Source organism: Lithobates pipiens, unplaced genomic scaffold (genome assembly GCF_037356315.1).
Source record: "Lithobates pipiens isolate NorthernLeopardFrog02 unplaced genomic scaffold, aLitPip1_a1.2 Scaffold_18, whole genome shotgun sequence".
Taxonomy (NCBI): Eukaryota; Metazoa; Chordata; class Amphibia; order Anura; family Ranidae; genus Lithobates; species Lithobates pipiens.
In genome coordinates this window covers 85113645-85133936 of record NW_027507758.1, presented here as the reverse complement: position 1 = coordinate 85133936, position 20292 = coordinate 85113645, and the positions used below count along the sequence as shown (strand labels likewise).

The 20292-nt window shown below is 41.2% G+C and overlaps 1 protein-coding gene across 1 annotated transcript in view; it reads right to left on the bottom strand.

Moving 5' to 3' along the window:
• Positions 1-20292, bottom strand: part of CAPN14 (calpain 14) — a 66393-nt gene that overhangs the window by 35449 nt on the left and 10652 nt on the right. The window contains exons 2-8 of the mRNA XM_077485879.1: positions 12865-13264; positions 10313-10382; positions 8359-8477; positions 6040-6176; positions 4156-4330; positions 2033-2098; positions 1835-1920 (exon numbers count right to left, since the gene is read on the bottom strand). Coding sequence (XP_077342005.1) covers positions 1835-1920; positions 2033-2098; positions 4156-4330; positions 6040-6176; positions 8359-8477; positions 10313-10382; positions 12865-13098 — 887 coding nt within the window. The 5' untranslated portion in view covers positions 13099-13264. The remainder of the gene's footprint in view (positions 1-1834; positions 1921-2032; positions 2099-4155; positions 4331-6039; positions 6177-8358; positions 8478-10312; positions 10383-12864; positions 13265-20292) is intronic.

Sequence of the window (20292 nt, the reverse complement as noted above, 5' to 3'; positions counted from 1 at the left end):
TTAATAATTTCATGGAGGCTTCTTGTAATAATGATCTCATGAAAAATGCATTTTATATGTAAATGTAACTCTAGGCAAGTGTAATTATGCATAACATGCATAGAGGTGTTTCATATATATATATATATATATATATATATATATATATATAATTTATTTATTTTTTCTCCAAAAATGTAGGAAGTGGAAACAATTTGTACAACTTTCTCCTGAAGAAAGAAATTAAAGTTTTCTTTGTGACAATGAGCAGAGTGCTGGCTATGGCAGGCAGTATAGTGGACAGTAGGAGCCGGAGAGGAATGCTGTGTGTATGTGACACTGAATTGTAGAAGCTGGAGAGAAGTGTGGGGGGGGGGGGGGTATAAAAATGGCCACAATGTGCAGGAGTAGAGTGCTCAGGGTATGACAGCAGGCAGTATATGCAGGAATAGAGTGCTCAGGGTATCACAGCAGGCAGTATATGCAGGAATAGAGTGCTCAGGGTATCACAGCAGGCAGTATGTGCAGAAAAGGAATAACAAAGAAGAAGTGGCAGTATATGTAGGAAAGAGTGAAGAGGGAATGACAATGGACAGTATGCACAGAAGAGGAGAACAGAGAGTATAATACAAAGCAGTATAAGCAGGAGAGGAGTGTTTAGGGAATGCCAGTGGGCAGTATATGTAATAGAGGCATGGTTAGGGTATGAGAGGGCAGTATGTGCAGAAGAGGATTGTGAAGGTTATGACTAAGTGCTGGAGATGACCTCTAAGCCTATGACAGTAAACAGTAGGTGCTGAGGAGTGTGGAGGGAAATGACAGCAGGTAGTATAGGCAGGAGAGGGGTGTAAAGGATATGAAACTGTACAGGAGAGGAGTTTGAAGGGTATGACAGTGGGCACTATGTACAGGAGATGAGTTTGAAGGGTATGACAGTGGACAGTATGTACAAGAGAGGAGTCTGAAGGGTGTGACAATGGGCTGTATGTACAGGAGAGGAGTTTGAAGGGTATGACAGTGGGCAGTATGCACAAGAGAGGGGTTTGAAGGGTATGACAGTGGGAAGTTTGTACAGAAGAGGAGTTTAAAGGGTATGACAGTGAGCAGTATGTACACAAGAGGAGTTTGAAGGCTATGACAGTGGGCAGTATGTGCAGGAGAGAAGTTTGAAGGACACGACAGTGGGCAGTATGTACCCGAGAAGAGTTTGAAGGGTATGACAGTGGGCAGTGTGTACAGGAGAGGATTTTGAAGGATATGACAGTGGCCAGTAAGTATAGGAGAGGTGTTTGAAGGGTATGAAAATGGGTAGTATGTACAAGAGAGGAGTTTGAAGGGTATGACAGTGGACAGTATGTACAGGAGAGGAGTTTGAAGGGTATGACAGTGGGCAGTATGTGCAGAAGAGGAGTGCAGAGGGTATGAAAGGGATATTATATGTAGCAGTAGGGTGCAGTGGGTGCAAATGGAAAATATAAATTCCCACCTTGTTTACACCAGACTAAAACTGGAAGTGTCTGCATCAAAAATCAAAAGCCGATATAGTTTCTCTTTGAACTAAGGGGTACTGCACATGAATAGAATAGCTCAGCTGTTCACATTTTAACTAAATTAAAAAATTTTAAAAATAATTTCTCACTCTGTTTGGCTTTATATCTTATGAAATTGTATAGAACGAGCTACAGTATAGTACTAACGCTAGTAAAATATACCAGTTTGGTTACACAAGCTATCTTATTTTCTTCATGCACTTTCACATTTATACCTCTAGAGGGAAGTAGGACACCCCATACAGAGATATTTAAAATAAAGTAGACTTGCTATTTTTTTTTTTTTTTTTTTAAGTTTTACTCACTTGTCACTCCAATTTCCCTTCCATTCAATCTTCCCCCATGGGTTCCTCAGCCTAACTAAATTTTCTGTTCCAGATTTGCAGGTCACCTGGAGAGAAGAGATGGGAAAACCTGATTCATTTATCGAACACAAACAGAGAAAGCTGCTTTATCGCTCCGAGAGACATTCATCAAAGGGGTTTATAATTGTGGATTTTTACCTTTCTGATTCCCGTCACCGTGTACGCGTGTCCGGCCACTAATCCGTTCTCCAGAACCCTTTCAGGCTAAAACAGAATCACAAAATAGGTCAGCGATAAGACCCAAGCCGCAGCCATTCAGCACATTAAAAGATGGGATTTTAGAGGATTGTTCAATGCGGTTTCAACGACTGCAGAGCTCAGAGCTCTTGTCTGCTGCTCACACCCCGGTGATCTACATTGCATTGCTACAACTCCTATTAGCCTAATTTTGTAGGGTCAGAGGGTCAGGGAATATAATTATTTTATTAATAATTCCTTCATATTCCAAGAGGCCTGGAGTGGGGGCAGTGGAGCAACACAAGGTCTGCACCCTCGCAGGCTCAGGATTTAGTGTTCCCTGAACACCAAATAACTGGTAGTAATACAGTTTTAAAGTTAAATTGGAGTCTTACTTTTTATCTCTTTATAGTCCTGCCACCCACATGTTTGGATTTGTGGATGACTTTTGCTAGAAAATGCATCAAAATAGAAATTCAAGAAACAAAGAAAAGTGTTTGCAGAAAAAGACCAAAGTAGTCCAGGTAATCTGTCCCTTTTTTATATATTTTTTTTAACATTTTAGTCATTTATTTTATGAATTTATTTTTTATTTTTTTTATCCTTTTTAAAAAAAATCTTTTTAACCTTTTTGTCTAATTATAGATCTATGTTTATCCCAATGCATATTCAAATTCTCTTACCTTTGACTACCTCTGCTCAAAGTCTGTTCCAAGCACCCTTTTGGTAAATTAAAGTGGAGCTCCACCCAAAAGAGGACATTTGCCTTCTCTGCCCCTCCGCTGCCGCATTTGTTACCTTTCTGGAGGAGAGCGGGTTACTTGGTTTTGACAGGTACCCGCTCCCACTCCTGGGTGTCCTTGCCGCGGTGAGTTCGGCCCCCCTCCTCCTCCAGGCCATTCACATATATCAGCACGCTTCGCGCATGCGCAGGAGGGAACCGGCTGCGAAGCCGCAAGTCTTTACTGTCAGTTTCCCTTACAACAAAAGGTGGCAGCACCTGAGAGGCAATTGAAAAATCAACTGGGGTGAAGACACCGCATGATCCCTGGACAGGTAAGTGTCCTAATATTAAAAGTCAGCAGCTACAGTAGACTTAGCTGCTGACTTAAATTTTTTTATGAAGGAGCCCGGAGCTCTGCTTTAATACTCTCTAAAGATAGTTTTGATTTTTTTTCCCACCAATTGTTCTTGATTTCAGCTTCATTTTGATAATAATGCCCTCCTGAACCTCATTCACGCCCGTCGGGTACTGTATTTAAACTTTTCGACCACATCCTTTTTCTCTCAGTGGAAATGTTGCTTTCTGGCCTTCCAGTGCTCTGTGCTGGTGGAGCTGAGTAGCGGCTACACCGCTCAGCACAAGTGTCCACACGCATACTGTACTTGTATTGCAGAGAAAGGGGCATGGCAGATGTGTGCTGATTATTGAGTGTGCTGGGTCTAACTCTGGGGCCTATTGTACTCTTTTATTAGTACAAAGTCTGCTGATCTATTTCTGGGACTTGACTGGAGCATTATGGCAATACCTATGTGCAATCTACCTTCATGCCAATTAATGAATCAAAGGTGACCTCTTATGATGACTGAATTAAAGGTGACCTCTTATGATGAATACATTAATGGTGACCTCTTATGATGACTGAATTAAAGGTAACCTCTTATGATGACTGAATTAAAGGTGACCTGTTATGATAAATACATTAATGGTGACCTCTTATGATGACTGAATTAAAGGTGACCTCTTATGATGACTGAATCAAAGGTGACCTCTTATGATGACTGAATCAAAGGTGACCTCTTATGATGACTGAATTAAAGGTAACCTCTTATGATGACTATTGATAGTCCTGCTTTCTAGTACTGTCTAGCCCTTTGGGACTGGATTGGACCCTCAAATGTTATAGCACTGTGTCTAGTTTCTTCATTTGCTTTGAAGAAGCATTCACCAGAACAGGAAAACCTCTTATGAAGAGGTTATAATGGTCAATACCCATCTTTAAAAATTTTCATGTCTATTAAATGAATAGCATTTTAATGCTTCAATGTGAAAATAGAAGAGGGCCATTGTAATTTGTACTTACCCCAGCCTTTGTCTGGCAGCCCATCAAGGACCCGCTGTATGCTGCCCGTACCATGATCTGCCACAGGTCCACAGGAGCTTGTTCTAACTTGATGGTCATGTTGACCCCGCCAGTGAAATCCACCAGAGCTTCGGACACTTGACCAATCTGCAGGTCTTCATAGGAGCCACAGAGTCTATCAAAGGAGAGGAAAAGATTGCACTTACACAGGGCAGTATGAAAATCTCAAAAAGGACATATGCTCTAGAGCAGTGGTCTCCCAACTGCAGCCCAGGGGCCAGATGCAGCCCTTTGCTTGCTTTTCTCTAGCCCTTGTGGTGCTGTTTTATTCACTGACACCAATGAAGGGTTATGATTCCCCCAATGATACCAACGATGGGGCACAATTCCTTCCAATGACATCAACAATGGGGCCCAATGACACAAAGTAAGGGGCACAATTCCTCCCAATGATACCAACAATGGGACCCAATGACACCAATGAAGGGGCACAATTCCTCTCAATGACACCCAACAATGGGACCCAATGACACCAACAATGAGGCACAATTCCTCCCAATGACACTAATGATGAGGCTCATTTCCTCCCACTGACACCAATAAGGAGGCACAATTTCTTCCACTGACACAGTGATGTGGGATTGTTTACTCCCACTGCGCCAGGACATTTTGTACTCCCGATGGCCACAGTCCAGCCCCCCCTAAGTCTAAAGGAAAGTTTGGAGACTCTTGCTCTAGAGCAAAATTGTCCTCATGTAACATGGACCTTGCCCTAAAATACACATCAAATTTCCATGATATGAAAGTCTTTGAATCCAATTCGGAGGTACACTCATCTGACAGCATTGCCGAAGAATCAAATAACATTTTCTTTTAAATGCCGCATCTCTAATTAAAGTAAACTTGTCACACCCTGAAACTCGTCTGTTCAGCAATAGCTGCCAGCAGTGATGAAAGAATGCATGCTAAATTTTAGCACAGAGCACGTAGGAACAGATGCCAGCCAAGCTTCCAGGTAAGTTAGGGTGGACCTTTCTGTAACCTGCTATCATAAATAAATTCCTGAAATGTCACACACATCGACAGTATAATTTGCTAAAAATAAAATAAAAAGCTGCTCCTTTTATTATTAAAAAGTTACTCTTGAGCTTCAGTTTAGAAAAATCACCTAGGCTGGGATGGTGCCATCAATATGCTGCACACAGAAGGCAGCATTTCCTCAGTCTCCTCTCTCTTGCGGTAAATCAGAGTACAACATTGTAACTCTGTAACAAGTCACAAGGTGGCGCTGATCTGCGTCAGACATTACTGAACCAGGTTTTACATGAGTGTATCATTTCTGAGCCGGTATTTTGGTCAATGACATAGACGTTGACCCTGGATGATACTAGAACAAAGATGGCTCCAGCTTTCTGCATTAACAGGGGTAGTAATATTAATAGAGCTGTCACACTATCATCCTGATAATGCATTCATTGTGCAGCGAGTCACCTTCATGCAGCTAGAGAAATTATTTGCATGTGTTTATTTTATGTTGGTGACTTGCTAAGTTGCAAAGGAAGTAAGCCTCTGAGCTCAGGGTTATTTCACACAGCGATGGCAGTTCTCACATTTTTGCCTTGACAGGTCCCCTTAAACCCAGGACCAAAACCATGGTGTTTTCTTTTACTCAGTTACATTATCTTGCTATCATAAAAAGACACTGCAACACTGCCCTCTTGTGGACAAACACAAAACCATGCTGTGGTTGAATGTATTGATACTGAATTCTGCTTTTATTAACGCAAACAAATCTTTTCAGTTAGAAAATTAAAGGGACAGTCTGGTTGCTCAATGCAATACAGACAGTCCCTTTTTCAGATTTGTCCATATTCATACACTTACTTGGCATAGGCTTTCTCTAGCAGAGGGCCCCAAAAAAGGTTCTTCCTTGAAGAGGACACAAACAAGAGCTTTCCATCTTTATTCACAGGTAGGCGGTCATCAACCACCACATCGACCCACTCGCCAAAGCGCCAGAACTGTAACAGAACCATAAAAGTGGCATTCATATGCAAGCAATAGTCATATAATTCTTTGGCTCCTCTCATATTTTAGTGTTTGGGTCACTGTTCATCGACCAGACAGAAAAAGTGAGCAAGAACACTTTCAAAACACATTAGCTGCATTGATACATCCAGGCAGACAAAGCTTATTTTTTTTGCTAATAAACACCCTTTCTGTCCCTTTGAAAGCTGTGATTATGGAATTTACCAGTTTGAATCTCCTGTTGTTAATTTTGAAGTAATGTTCCAATTCGCAGTTTGTTAACAAGCAGTACATTTACATGAGCTCGAAAGCATGCCGTCATTGACCTCTGTAGCTGCAGGCACTATGGCAAAATGAATCCTCAAAATTCCCAAGGCTGTTTAAGTTATTATCTCAGCAGCTCAGCTCCCCCTGCTCACCTCTCCCAGCAGTAATTCAGCAACTCAATTCCCCTTCTCTACTTAAGTAATAATTTAGCAGTTCAACTCATCCTGCTTACCCTTCCAAGAGTCAATCAGAAGTGCAGCTACCCCCTCCTCCCCTCTACTAACAGGTTCTGGACAGTTCAGTTTCCCCTTTAAAGCAGCAACACAGCAGCTTAGTTAACTCTGCTACCCCTTCACAGCAGTAACTGAGCAGTTCAACTCATCCTCACCCCCTTCCAACAGTGAATGAGCAGCTCCACTTTCCTTGCTGCCCCCTACCAGCAGTGACTTATCCGTCTTATAATTTCTGTAAGAGGGGTGCAGGGTGAGCTGAGCAGCTGGATGAATTAGCGGAGTGATTTTATTTTATTTTAATTTATTTATTTTGTATTTTTTTGTTATATTGTATATATAACAATATATTATTGTTTATTTCCTTTTGTTCTATAATTATGTACTGTTGTTTTTTTTTTTTCTGATATGTTTTGTTCTTACTGTTCTTAAAATTATAAGGCTAATGAGGGACCATTTTCTGGCACAAAATGATATGATGACATGAGCTTCTGTAATACTCAAGAACCATTTAAACCCATTGCACCCTTTAAAACCGCCTTTCCTATTAACGGCAAAGAATTTCACCAAAATGGTGAAAAAGTGACTGTAAACTTTCCGTTTTCATTGAGATTTCAGGGAAATGAAAACTTTTACAAATATAAATGAAATGCAAACTCTCAGTTTTACTCAATCCTAATTTCTAGTTGCTACAACTCCCTGAGGCTAGCATTGGCCATAGAAGATCTGCTCAGAGGTCACGGCTTTCTTATAACACATAATTTTCCTATACAGATAATTCCCTGGCTGCTCTTTGGCTCCCGCCAGCAATCTCTGCGCCGAGCTCCAACACCGCTATTTATTTACTGCTCATGATTATAATGTGGATTGCCGAACACGAGCCTGTACCTCATAATAGCTACAACCCAACCAGCGATAAATTGTAATAACTGTTCATTATCGGGCCTCAGCATTACACTAATGGCGCACTATGGAGGAGTAAGGTCAATTACAAGACTCAATGGCGTTATTCCTGGCTCTAGATACAGGAGATCCCATTAAAATAAGAATTTTGTTTATATCTAACAAGTATGTGAGCGGGGCTGATAGCCGCCACTGCTAGGAAAAGAAACTGATTGGTAATATCAGATGGCCACTGAAGATTTGGAGAGGGTTTACATAGGGACAACTAGATTAATGATGGAGACAGGAAATCTCGAGCTATGAAAGGTCATCTAGGCTTGATTGGTTTGGAAAAAAAAAAAGATGTCTTCAGACATACTTGAACATTTTTAAATGCAAACAATGTAAGCATCTGAATTTGACCTGGTATCAGTCTGTGTACTGCTTAACAAGCTAAGGAAGATCCAAAATGTCCTGGGCTCAGAGAAAGTGATTTAAATTATGCTGGCCATCAGACTGAGGACATCTAGTGGCAGAAAAAAATGCTGTGGGGAAAATCTTTTGATTAAAGCTGAATATTGTAGTAAAGTCTGGATTTGTTTGTTAAGTCTTATTGGATTATTCGGTTTTAACTTGTTATTTTGTGCTGCAATTCAGCGTTAAAGAAATCTATAAAGAACAAAGGTGTATCAGAAATCATGGTAGGCGATTTACTTATCAGTATATTCTTTAGATATATGGGTCGCTTATTGATAGCATTTTTTATCAATGTTTTGCAACAATGTGCTTTACTCACCCGAAAATGGAAGATCCCTGCATAGTTCTTGTCAAAGCTCTGGTTCCGAGGGACCACATTGGTGAAAATGTCCTTGTGGAAGGTGACTGAAGCCAGTGCAGCCAGGAACCAGCAGTTTTCTGGAAAGGATAGAAGGTTTATTAAGTATTTAGGATGGCAGGTCACATCAACTTATAGAGGACGAGCAGAGCTGCTCCATAGAGGAGAAACTGAGCAACAACTCTCAGTTGAGAGTCAAGAAGGGCACCAGTGTTGGGTAACAATCTTAGTAGTATTATTATTAACCACTTGTCGACCGCCTACCACATATTTACTGTGGCAGGTCTGCTGCTCTATTGCACAAAGTAACGTCCCCTAGGTAACTGCGTGCAATAGTCACTGGGTGGCGCACGTGCGCACTGTTGGAGGCACGATCGCACGCTGATTGGACACTGGGATGACAATCGGCAGGTCCAACAGGCCCTATGTCCGCTGGCCACCCACGATCATTCCCCAGAGAAGCAGAACGGCGATGTAAATAAGGCAGATCGCTATTCTGACAGGGAAGAAGATGGAGATCTTGTGTACCTGCTAAGCAGGAACACTGATCTCTATCTTCATCCAGTCAAAGCAACCACCACATAGTTAGCAAGCACCCCCTAGAGACACACACTTAACCCTTTGATCGCCCCTGATGTTAACCCCTTCCCTGTCATTAATACGGTAACAGTGCATATTTTTAGGACTGATCACTGTATTAGTGCCACTGGTCCCCAAAAAGTGTCATGTTAGCTAAAAATTGTTGATTGCCGCCATTACTAGTAAAAGATAAAAATAAAGAAAAATTCCATAAAAATATCCCATCCTTTGAAGACTCTATAACTTTCAATAGCAAATCAATCAATATACACTTATTGGGATTTTGTTTTACCAAAAATATGTACCTGAATACATATTGGCCTAAATTGATGAAGAAATGTGATTTTTTTTTACATAAAAAATATTGTTTGTTTTTTTCAAAATTGACACTTTTTTTTGTTTATAGCGCAAAAAATAAAAAACGCAAAGGTGATCAAATACCAACAAAAGAAAGCTCTATTTGTGGGGAAAAAAGGATACCAATTTTATTTGGTACAGTCTCCCATGATCGCGCAATTGTCAGTTAAAGTAACACAGTGCCTTATCGCAAAAAATGGCCTGGTCATTAAGGAAGTAAAACCTTCTGAGGCTGAAGTGGTTAATAATAATAAAATAAATAAAAATATAATCTGATTGCAAGGTTGTTCGAAATTCCAAATGCATTTTTCAGGAAAAGTTTTAAAACCATTTTTTTTATGCAAAATACTATATGAAAGATGGTTAATTATGCATAATGAGTCTTCCATTATTAATAGACAGTGTTGTTATAGGTGAAAACTGAATAAATAAACCAACCACTAGCTATACAGTATGTTGGTGGGTTAAGCTATATGGCAAAATATATGTGAGCACCTTTCCAAATGATTAAGCTCAGGTTTTTCGAGTGAAGACTACTGTTAATACAAGAGCATGGAAAGACATTTTAGATAATTGTGCACTCTCAGCCCTGTGGTAATAGTTTGGACCCTTTTCTTTCCCAGCTTGACTATCACCCTGTGCACAAAGCAAACTCCATAAACACATGGTTTGACCAGTTTGGTATGGAGGAACTCAAGTGGCCTTCACAGAACCCTGAACTCAACCCTAGTGGATTGGTATGCCAACAGCAAGTCAAGTCTTCTCGTCCAGTACCTGACCATCTTTGTTCAGGCATCATCTAGGGTCAACATTTACTTGCTAGATTGAGGTGCCAGTTTAGACATGGTACAATTATGTAAATCCTGGAGCCTGTAAAGTTCTTGCAAACTTTTTCAAAGAACAAATTTGTGAAGTTACTGAGAGTTCTACTTTATTGAATACAAAACTGATTAATTGTGGGTCTTTGACATATTAGTACCTGTAAGTCCTTGATGAAGATCGAACCTGCTGGCATCATGAAAAAAAAACTGTGGATTCTTCACCAGCTCCTGTAAAAATAAATTAGGTTATTTCATTGCAATTGGCCTGATTTTCATCATCTTTACAGCGCAATCATCACTTTGTCTTCCTAGGAACCCACAAGTATCAGGCTGGCTTTACAAATGTTTGTCCCTTTCTGCAGTGTAATAATTACAGAAAGATCCCTTCCTTAATTAAAGTGTGTCGGTATCCAGATTAAGTAATGAAAGTCATAAATATGAAATGCTGCAACAGCCATCGTAGCGCGATTATTCCCTATGGAGTATTAAAGCCGAATCCCGCAAGAATGTTTGGGTTATATAAAATATACAGATATAGTGGAAAACAATTCAAAACAGCTGACTTTTAATCATCGGAGCATTTGCATTAAAGTCCTGCGTTTGCCGACATTGTGAATTTGTTTGAATTCATTAAAAACTGTGCAAAGCAAGAGAAAGGTAACCCTTTCCTGTCCACTAATAGCTGATCTATGCGTTGTTTTGCTGTTGTGCCTCTGCACGCAACTACACCCTTATGGAAAGTGTGAAAATGAAAAACAGAATTTGATTGTTTGCCTTGATTAACCAATAAGTTACCTGCTTTTGGACACAAAGATATTCATGCTATCTCTGCTAAAAAGAACTAGCAACTATTCTAATTTTCCCCTAGAACCAAGACCATATAGCCAAAGGCTTAGGCTTTTGCTTATGTGTACTGACTGGAGCCCAAAGCAGCATTTTCTCCAGGAGAGTTAAATACGTCCTTCTAATTATTATTGCTGTTAACATAGCTTTAAAGTTAAACATTTGAGTATGGGAAAAGCCACTTTCCTTTAAAAATTATAACATATATATTAGCTATAGTTATACAGCTACCTAGGTAATATTTAATGTTATTAAAATTAAATTTTCATTAAAAATTAGCAGGAAGGTATTAGCTTCTAAAACTGGCCAAATTATCTCCACCAATGTAACCTCTTGATGCTAGACTCACACATATGTGTTGCTCCACAGAGGTGGGCTTTAATGCCGGGTGGTCGCATATATGCATCCATTTATCTATGCTGGCTCCCAGTACAGTGACTGAGTAGTCACCAACAGCTACAAGCCACTTTTTATAATTGAGAGGTGGGGATTGGCTCTCAATTATGTGATCACAATAATAGCCAATAACAGCGATCACACGATGGGGAAGCTTAACCTTGCTCCCAAGGTTACATACTGGTTAAAAATGACTGACCTCCCATTTGTTGGTGCCTGCATAGATCTGGGATCAACACCACTTGGGAGAGCCAGCAGCATGACACCAATTATCGTTTTGGCTGTCTATAAGGGTGGCATTCAGACCACCACCATTGTAAGGGTTTCCCAAGACCTGAAATTTTTTAGGGGCTTCTCTAGGGCAGGATTTCTCAACTAGGGTTCATCCAGAGGTTGATAGGGGTTTCATAAGCTGCAGCTGACTGGCCTCCCATTTGATGGTTCCTGCATAGTTCTGGGGGTCAACACCACTTGGTAGAGCCAGCATGACACATATTATCTTTTTTGCCTACCTACAAGTATAAGGGTGGCATTCAGATGACCACTGTAAAGGAGGCATTCTTCCTATTGACCACCATAATATAAGTTCCCCAAGACCTGAAATTTTTTTAGGGGTTCCTCTAGGGTAGGGTTTCTCAGCCAGGGTTCATCCAGAGGTTGCTAGGGGTTCCTTGAGCAATGAGGTATTTCAGCCCCTTAGATACGTTTCCACTGACACCATTGATCTTTTTAGCTGTCTGTAAGGCCCCTTTCACACTGTGGGACCATTCAGGTCTGCCTGTGAGTTTTGTCGGCGGACCTGAACGGGCGCTCCATGTTAGTCTATGGAGCAATGGATGTCAGCGGGGACATGTCCGCTGACATCTGACCCGGTCCCATCCGCTAAAATCAGACGGATGGCCCTACGTTTGCATCTGTCCCTGGCGGATCGGGTGAGATCTGATGAAAACAGACATGCTGTTTGTTTTTGTCTGATCTCTCCATTGCAAGCAGCGGCACTCGACAAGCTCCTCCCTGCTCAGTGAGCAGAGAGGGACCTGTCATCCGACGGCTCAATGCAGATCAACGGAGAGATCTCCCGCTGAGCAGGCGGACTCTGGTGGACTTCGTGGCAGCGGATCCGCCTGGTGTGAATGAGGCCTTGGGGAAAGTTTCTCCCAATGTCCACACGTGTAAGGAGCATTCTTTCCACTGATCATCACACTAATGTATCCTAGAGTTGTAGATATAGTAATTTTTATCAGGGGTTCCCTGAGACCAGAAATTTATGCCAAAGGTTCTTCTGTGTTGAAAAAGCTGAGTAAAGTTGCTCTAGGGTAAACAATAAATTATTTTCCTAATGATGCGAAAGACTACATACATCCACATTTGGACAGTTGGCGAAGGGTCCCCTGTACTCCTGGGCTCCATAGCAGTTGTCCTTACTATCTTATGTCCTTGCTATGGATCTAAAATCCCACCGTGCAATTACCTGGGGTCTTTTCCACTCCACACATGGCGGTAGTTTTCGTAAGAGGTCCCCGCTGCCAATGGAACTCAGTTCAGCAGGAAAGGCGTCATCAACAAACAGCTGCTTATTTTTCAGACTCTTCTCCAACAAGGTCTGGTAGTCCTGGCTCAGAAGCTTCCGAGGCTTCCTAAGTGTCCCTGTACGCAATACTTGTTTTGTCTTTTTCCCGCCAGAGGCGAAGGAGAGGCGAGGCATGATGACTAGTGTGAGGCCTTGGGATAGGCGATTTGAATTCAGGCCACCTATCAGATCACTCAGGTTAGCACCAAGCTACAGTCAAAAAAGAGTTCAAGCAGGTTCACCAAGCAGCAAAGTGAAAGGTCGTCAACACAGGACCATGCAGGTTAATGTTCAGGCTGGTCTGTAAATAGAGTTATTAAGAAGTATTAATATACAACACATGAAGTAAAGCATTTGTAATTTCTATTATTTTCTCCCTTTTGTTCTGTTAAAAATACCATTGAAAGAGTTTTGTAACATCTGTTTGATATCTGAAAAAAATACAGTACTTTCTGATCCTGCCAGAAATCCATTGAAATGATAACACCCTGGGCACAACTATCTTTGTACAGAACAATTCTCTTCACCTTATGTTATGGAGAATGAGAGGGGAGGTGTTTTGTAGTCCTGCCCTAAGGTGACAACACTGTTCCTCCATTGATACAGCAGAGTGACACATGAGCGGACTGTCTGTCAGAAAAAGTCAGACGGAAGCTTTTCATCGTATATTCTGATCGTGTGTATGCCTCATCTCATCATTTTTTTTTACAAAAATTCTGACAGACCTAGAAATAGAACATGTTTTAAATATTTCCGATGGAACCAATTCCTATCGGGAAAACTGCTTGTCTGTATGTTGTTCCGACGGACCAAAAACAACGCATGCTCTGAAGCAAGTTTGAGATGGAGGCTATTGGCTCCTGGCTATTGAACTTCCTTTTTCTAGTCCCGTCTTACGTGTTGTATGTCACCACGTTCTTAACGATCGGACTTTGCTGTGGTCGTGTGTACGCAACACAGGTCGTGTTGCCACCCAGGATCACTTGGTGAAGATTAACGAAAAAAAAGCTTCTTCTTCGGATGTACAATTATAAATGCATTCCTCATTTTATATCTAAAAAAGAACTGCCATGGCTATGATTAAGGCCCATACAGGGATAGAACATGTAAGCAAGGAAGGACACTTGTTTTTTTTACAATCTTGTGCTAAATAAAGGAGTATTGTGATCGCACCAAGAATGTGCCGGTCTACAATGTCATAATGCTGGAAAACACATATTTTCCTTTATTTTTTACTGGATAATTGTACAGTTGCTTTGATTAAGACTCAGAAGTCTACATATGCTGTTACAGCATGATGACAAGTAGAATAAAAAAATAAAAATAAAACAATGTAATCTAACTGTGTCAGTAGTTAATCCCATTGTGTGACAGTATTGTGATCAGCAGACCTTGTAAAGGATATGTTATGAAGTGTTTATCATTCCCCGTCACTGGCGTCAGCTCATCACTAATCTGTCTTTTATTATTTAATTAGCAACCCTGAACGACATAGATTTGTAAAGTCAATGCATATCTTATACATCTGCATATTTGATCTTATGACAATCTGTAATGTCTAGGAACTTATAGCTACCAATCAGAACTCATCTTGAGTGAGTGGTTGCTACGGGTTACATATATATATATATATATATATATATATATATATATATATACACTGTATTTATTGGTGTATAACACTCACTTTTTCCCCAATGAAAATCTTGTGAAAATAGTGTGTTCGTGTTATACGCCAATACTTCAATTTTAGCTGCCTCGGAGGGGACAAGGAGGAGGGCGCGACGAGCGCTGTCAGATTACATACAGTGAGCGCTCGTCTCGCCCCCCTCCGTCCCCTCTAGGCTGCAGATGGCTGCAGATGGGCATCAATCAGGCTGCACTGATAGCAATGTTGAAGCTGCTGCATTGAAGGCAATGGTGAGGCTGCTGCATTTATGGCAATGGTGAGGCTGCATTGATGTGGACTGATGAGGCTGCATTGATGGTAATGGTGAGACTGCCTTGATGTGTACTGATGAGGCTGCATTGATGGCAATGCTGAGGCTGCCTTTATGTGTACTGATGAGGCTGCAATGATGGCAATGGTGAGCCTGCATTGATGTGGAGTGAAGAAGCTGCATTGATGGCACTTGTGAGGCTGCAGATGGGCATTGATCAGGTTGCATCAATGGCAATGGTGAGGCTGCAGATGGGCACTGACCCTTATTTTGCTTCAAAGTTCCTTATTTAAAATGTAATTTTTTTTCCCTGAAACTTCCCTCTTAAAATGAACGTGCGCGTTATACGCCTGTGAGTGTTATACGCCAATACGGTATATATATATATATATATATATATATATATATATATATATATATATATATATATATATATATACTATATTATATAAATTATTTATTTCTACGTCCAATTTATAGCCATTTTTAAATAAATTCTTAAAATGTATTTTAAAGGCCACTTATAGACATGTGCACACTGAAATATTTTGTTTCGGAATTTCGGTTTTGTCCGAAAAATTAATTTATTTAGTTACTTCCGAAATTCAGTTTTATTTATTTTGTTTCATTAAAAAATGCATTCTCTCGAAAATCCGAATGAATTAAGGTCAAATCTGTCAGTTGAAGGCTTATGGTTTCTGTCGGATGTTCTAAGAAGATTCAAGAAGAAGCAGCTAAACTGTACAACGCCGCAATCATACATTTCCGGTCGAATGCTCCGCCCACAAGCTATAGTAGAATTCTAATGTTGTATGACTAGTAATAATTATATTTATTAATTATTATTACTGGTCAAACAACATTAGAAATCTTCTATAGCCTATGGGGGGGGGGGGGGCATTTGGCCGTAAATGTCCGTTCGCGGCGATCGTATGTTTTTAGCTGCTTCGTCGAATCTTCATGTCTCTATAATGTATAATCTTTTCTCTCTATGACAAACAATCTTGGACTAATAGAGTTTGGTTAGGCACATTCAACCGCAGGTTCGACAGACACAAATCGCTATTGTCAACGTCATGTTGAATCTTCTATCTATATCGAACTGTTGTCGCAGCGAAAAAAAATATGCTAAATATATCAAAGATTGTGCATTTATTTATAATAACTATTTAATAGAATTTAAAGTGTGTGTATAGAAAAATTATTTTTTACCTTTTGGACAGAGCGTGCAACGGATTCTCTTTCAGGTTTTATTGTCTGTGTCCCCACTGGGGAGATTCGGCCCACTGTTTGTCCTGGTGACCTCAAAGAACATTAAAAGAAATCAAAAATTTTACGGTTGTCACCAGAACAAGCAGTGAAGTGAAATCTTCCATTGTGTACACCTGTTCCGGTGGCAGCTGCCTAAGAGGGGTTTTATTACATTTGTTTAGAGATTTCCTGCTGCACCCAAAGACAAAAGAGAAAAGAAATCCATTCATAAAGAAAAATTCATAAAGATAGAGTCAATCCCTCTGGTAGACCCAAAATCAGTGGGATTGACTCACTTTCAGCAAGATTAGGGGGAGTATATTGATATTCATTTGCAACCGCTAGTAAGGATACAAATGCATGCCTCAAAGATATGAAACACGCATTACAATTATTGAATGAATGTGCTATAGGAGAAAATGAAAAGTGATGGTAAAATCAAAAGGAGACATCGGAAATGAATTTTGAAGTGTTAGGATTTTTGTTTAACACATAATTATTTTTGGTACAATACTTATTATTTTCAGGTTAGAGGCGTCGCAATGGGTTCAAAATTAGCACCGAGCATCACCAATTTATACATGGCAAAATGGAAGGAGGGTTTATTAGAAAACCGAGATCCCAGGATCAGTCTATACAAACGATTTATAGATGATTTGATATTGATCTGTAATGGTAGGTAGTATGAACGATCTGGAATTGATTATGCAATTGATGAATACTAATGATCAAAATATCAGGTTAACCTGGGAAACCAGTAAACATCAGGTGAATTTTTTAGATTTGAAAATTAGTAATACGCCATTTGGCTTAAGATCAAAAACTTTTTTTATACAAGATACAGATAGAAATTCATACATTCCCACCACTAGCTGTCGCCATAAGCCCTGGATAACCTCCATCCTGAGAGCACAATACACTAGAATTAAGAGGAATTGACATACAAACAAACTCACCAAAATGTTTAGGGATAATGGCTACCATGATAGTTTTTTTTTGGAGAAAGAGAGAAATAAGATTAGAGATATTGATAGAAATACATTGTTAGTAGATAGAAATGGAAGAGGAGAAGTAGATGATATGGGTACATGTATTGTTTTAGATTACAATTTATAGAATAGGGATGTGGAATCAATAATAAATATGTACTGGCAAGTTCGTAAACAGGATAACCATTTGAAAGATGCCATATCAGACATGCCACGAATAGTATATAAAAGAGCCCCAAATTTGTGGGATAAGTTAGTTCACAGTGTAATAGAACACCCCAAGTCTAATTCGCTATTTTTTTGGGATATAAAGGGATTTCATAGCTGTGGATGATGCTGTAGCTGTGTTAGAGTCCCAAGGAATATCAGAAAGAGGAAAACCTCAATACCAAGCATGTATACACTATTAAAGATTTTATCTCTTGTGACACTAAAGGGTTATTGTATGTGATTAAATGCCCATGTAATTTAATTTACATTGGTAGGACTAAAAGAGCCCTCAAAGTGAGGATGGAGGAACATGTGAGGAACATAAAGAATGCGTTTGACAAACACTATTTTTCGATACATTTTAGAGACAAACACAATAAAAACCCGGAAGGGCTCCAGTTCTGGGGCATTGAGGGCCCTGAACATCACTGGAGAGGAAACTATTTTGTACTGTTTTATTTTATTCCAGTGAGGAGTGATTACATCACCAGAAAAATGCTGAGCAATAGCAGAAAGGCGGCGAAGGTGATGGATGAATTCTGAGTCGCTCTGTGACTCACTGATCAAGCACGCCACAGAAAATAGTAAACACATGACTTACCTCACAGCATGATCCAAAAAAACACAACTCCTCACGTGTAGCAGCGGAATGCCTCCTAGAACCCGGTGCACTTTGGGTCACATGAGATCTGAGTTTTGGTATGAAATAGTCACGATTACAAAATCCCCTTTTTCCCAGGTAGAGCTTGTTTACATAAGCAAAAGCCCTCTGATGACAAGCGCTCTGTGGTTTGACAGGTAGTGGGAGGCCATTCTGATACACTGCCTAAGGATAAGTGTGATTGAGCATTTTCATTTTGCCAACATTTAGTTCTGTATGCATTCAGAGACATAGTTTGCGCTTTAGGCATAAATTCCTGAATCAGTGGTGGAACTACCAGGGTCACAAAGGTCGCACTTGCGAGTGGGCCCTGGCATTCCGAGAGGCCCCAAGATGGCAGAGGTTCACACTGCTGCTACCCCAAAGTCATGTGACTTGCTTGTGACTTGCAGGCGATTTCCTTGGGACCTGCTTGTGATTACTTTGCGTCTTTGTGACTTTTGTGATTTAACATTGCAGTCTATGGTACTCAAATCCAGACCCGGGGAAAGGGCCCCCGGGACCTATGGAAAGGGCCCCGGCTGTTGGGGGGCTCTTTCTGGTTTCTTCCCTGGGGCCCTGAAGGTTCTAGTTATGTCTCTGCCCTGAATGCATAGAGCTCCAAATGTGAGTATAACTTGGTACAGCATTTAGCCCCGTCCAGCTGCAGTATATTTCAGGCTGCCATGGACCTTTGGTCTGGACTCCACATTTGTGCCTCCTGGGCACACTAGAGTGCCAAGATTGGCTACACACAGGCTAAATTCCTAGTGTGCAAGTAGTCTTACACTGTTCCCATCTCTCTTTGTAAAGTATAGAACACCTCCCACCTACGTTCTGGAAATGAGGAGTGGGGGCGTGTTCTGTAACCCTGTGCTAGAGTGAGAACACTGTTCCGCCACAGATACAGTACAGTAAGTTGTCACCTAAAGTGTGTTGTTGCAGCCACCACATCTAAGCTGCGATATTTTACATTATTATTCAGTAATCACTGACACTGTGCATTTGCAAAAGGAAGGAGCCGGTAAATGACATGTTTACCGGCTCCTTCTTCTGCTCTCCAACCTGAAATATCTGGGAGGGGGGCGGGGGGGACCGGAGGAGCACACAGAGGGGGAGTAGAGGAGGACGGGGGGGACCGGAGGACTGGGGGAGCGCATGGAGGGGGAGCAGAGGAGGACAGGGGAGGACCGGAGAAGCACACAGAGGGGGACCGGTGGAGGACAAGGGGGACTGGAGGAGCCCACGGAGGAGCACAGAGGAGGAGGACACAGAGGGGAGCCAGAGGAGGATTCAGGGGACACTCAGGAACAATCAGTGCGATGGCGGTGGGGAGTTATAATCACCAATCTCCCTGTGTGGCTTTCAATAAAGCAGCTGAAAGCCGCGAAGGGGAGAGGAGGGGAAGCGGCTGTCAGCTGCTTTATTGAAAGCCACATAGGGAGATTGGTGATTATAACTCCCCTGCCACCGCACTGATTGTTCCTGAGTGTCCAGGTAGCGGACTAGGCATTGGGAGCATTTGCACAAATACAAGTACTCCTGAAAATACTCGGTATGGTATCGGCACATTGGGGCAACACTAGTAACAATGTACAAACAGGCCGACATAAGATAACTGTATATCTGCTGACCAGGGCTTTTTTTTCTCAAAGAATAGGTGCAGGAACACTTTCTTAGTCACCACTTTTCTCCGCCCCCCTATCCACCTTCGAGCATTGTTCCTTGGTTCCACCCCCTGACCACCTCCCAGTATTGCCCTTTATAGAGAATACAGAACCAAGTGTAATTTTTTGGTCTATGTAATTTGTATGGAATTCGTTAATGATAACAAAAAAAGCAGTATTACACATGCCCTGCAGCCAGCAACAACAATAGACCCTCAGCAACAATAGAGCCCCCAAAAAACAATGGACCACCCACAACAAAGTACGCCAACCACAACAATAGACCCCCCCTAGCAACAGCAGATCTCTTAACAGCCAGCACCAATAGACCCTCCAGCAGCCAGCAATAATAGATCCCCTCAACAGTAAATCTCTCCCAGCAACAACTGAGCCCCAGCAACAAAAGCCCCATCCCTGGCAGCAATAGTTCCCCCACCAGTAACAATAGACCCCCACCCCCAGTCCCTGCACAAATAGATCTCCTCCAGCTACAATAGACACCCCAGCAGTCAGTATCAGTAGACACTTCAGCACACCCCAGCAACCCTTGCCAATACATAAATTCAGTGCTGGAACTGCATTCCTCCGCGTTCCCACTGAAAAAATACCCTGCTGCTGACGACGGTAGTGAA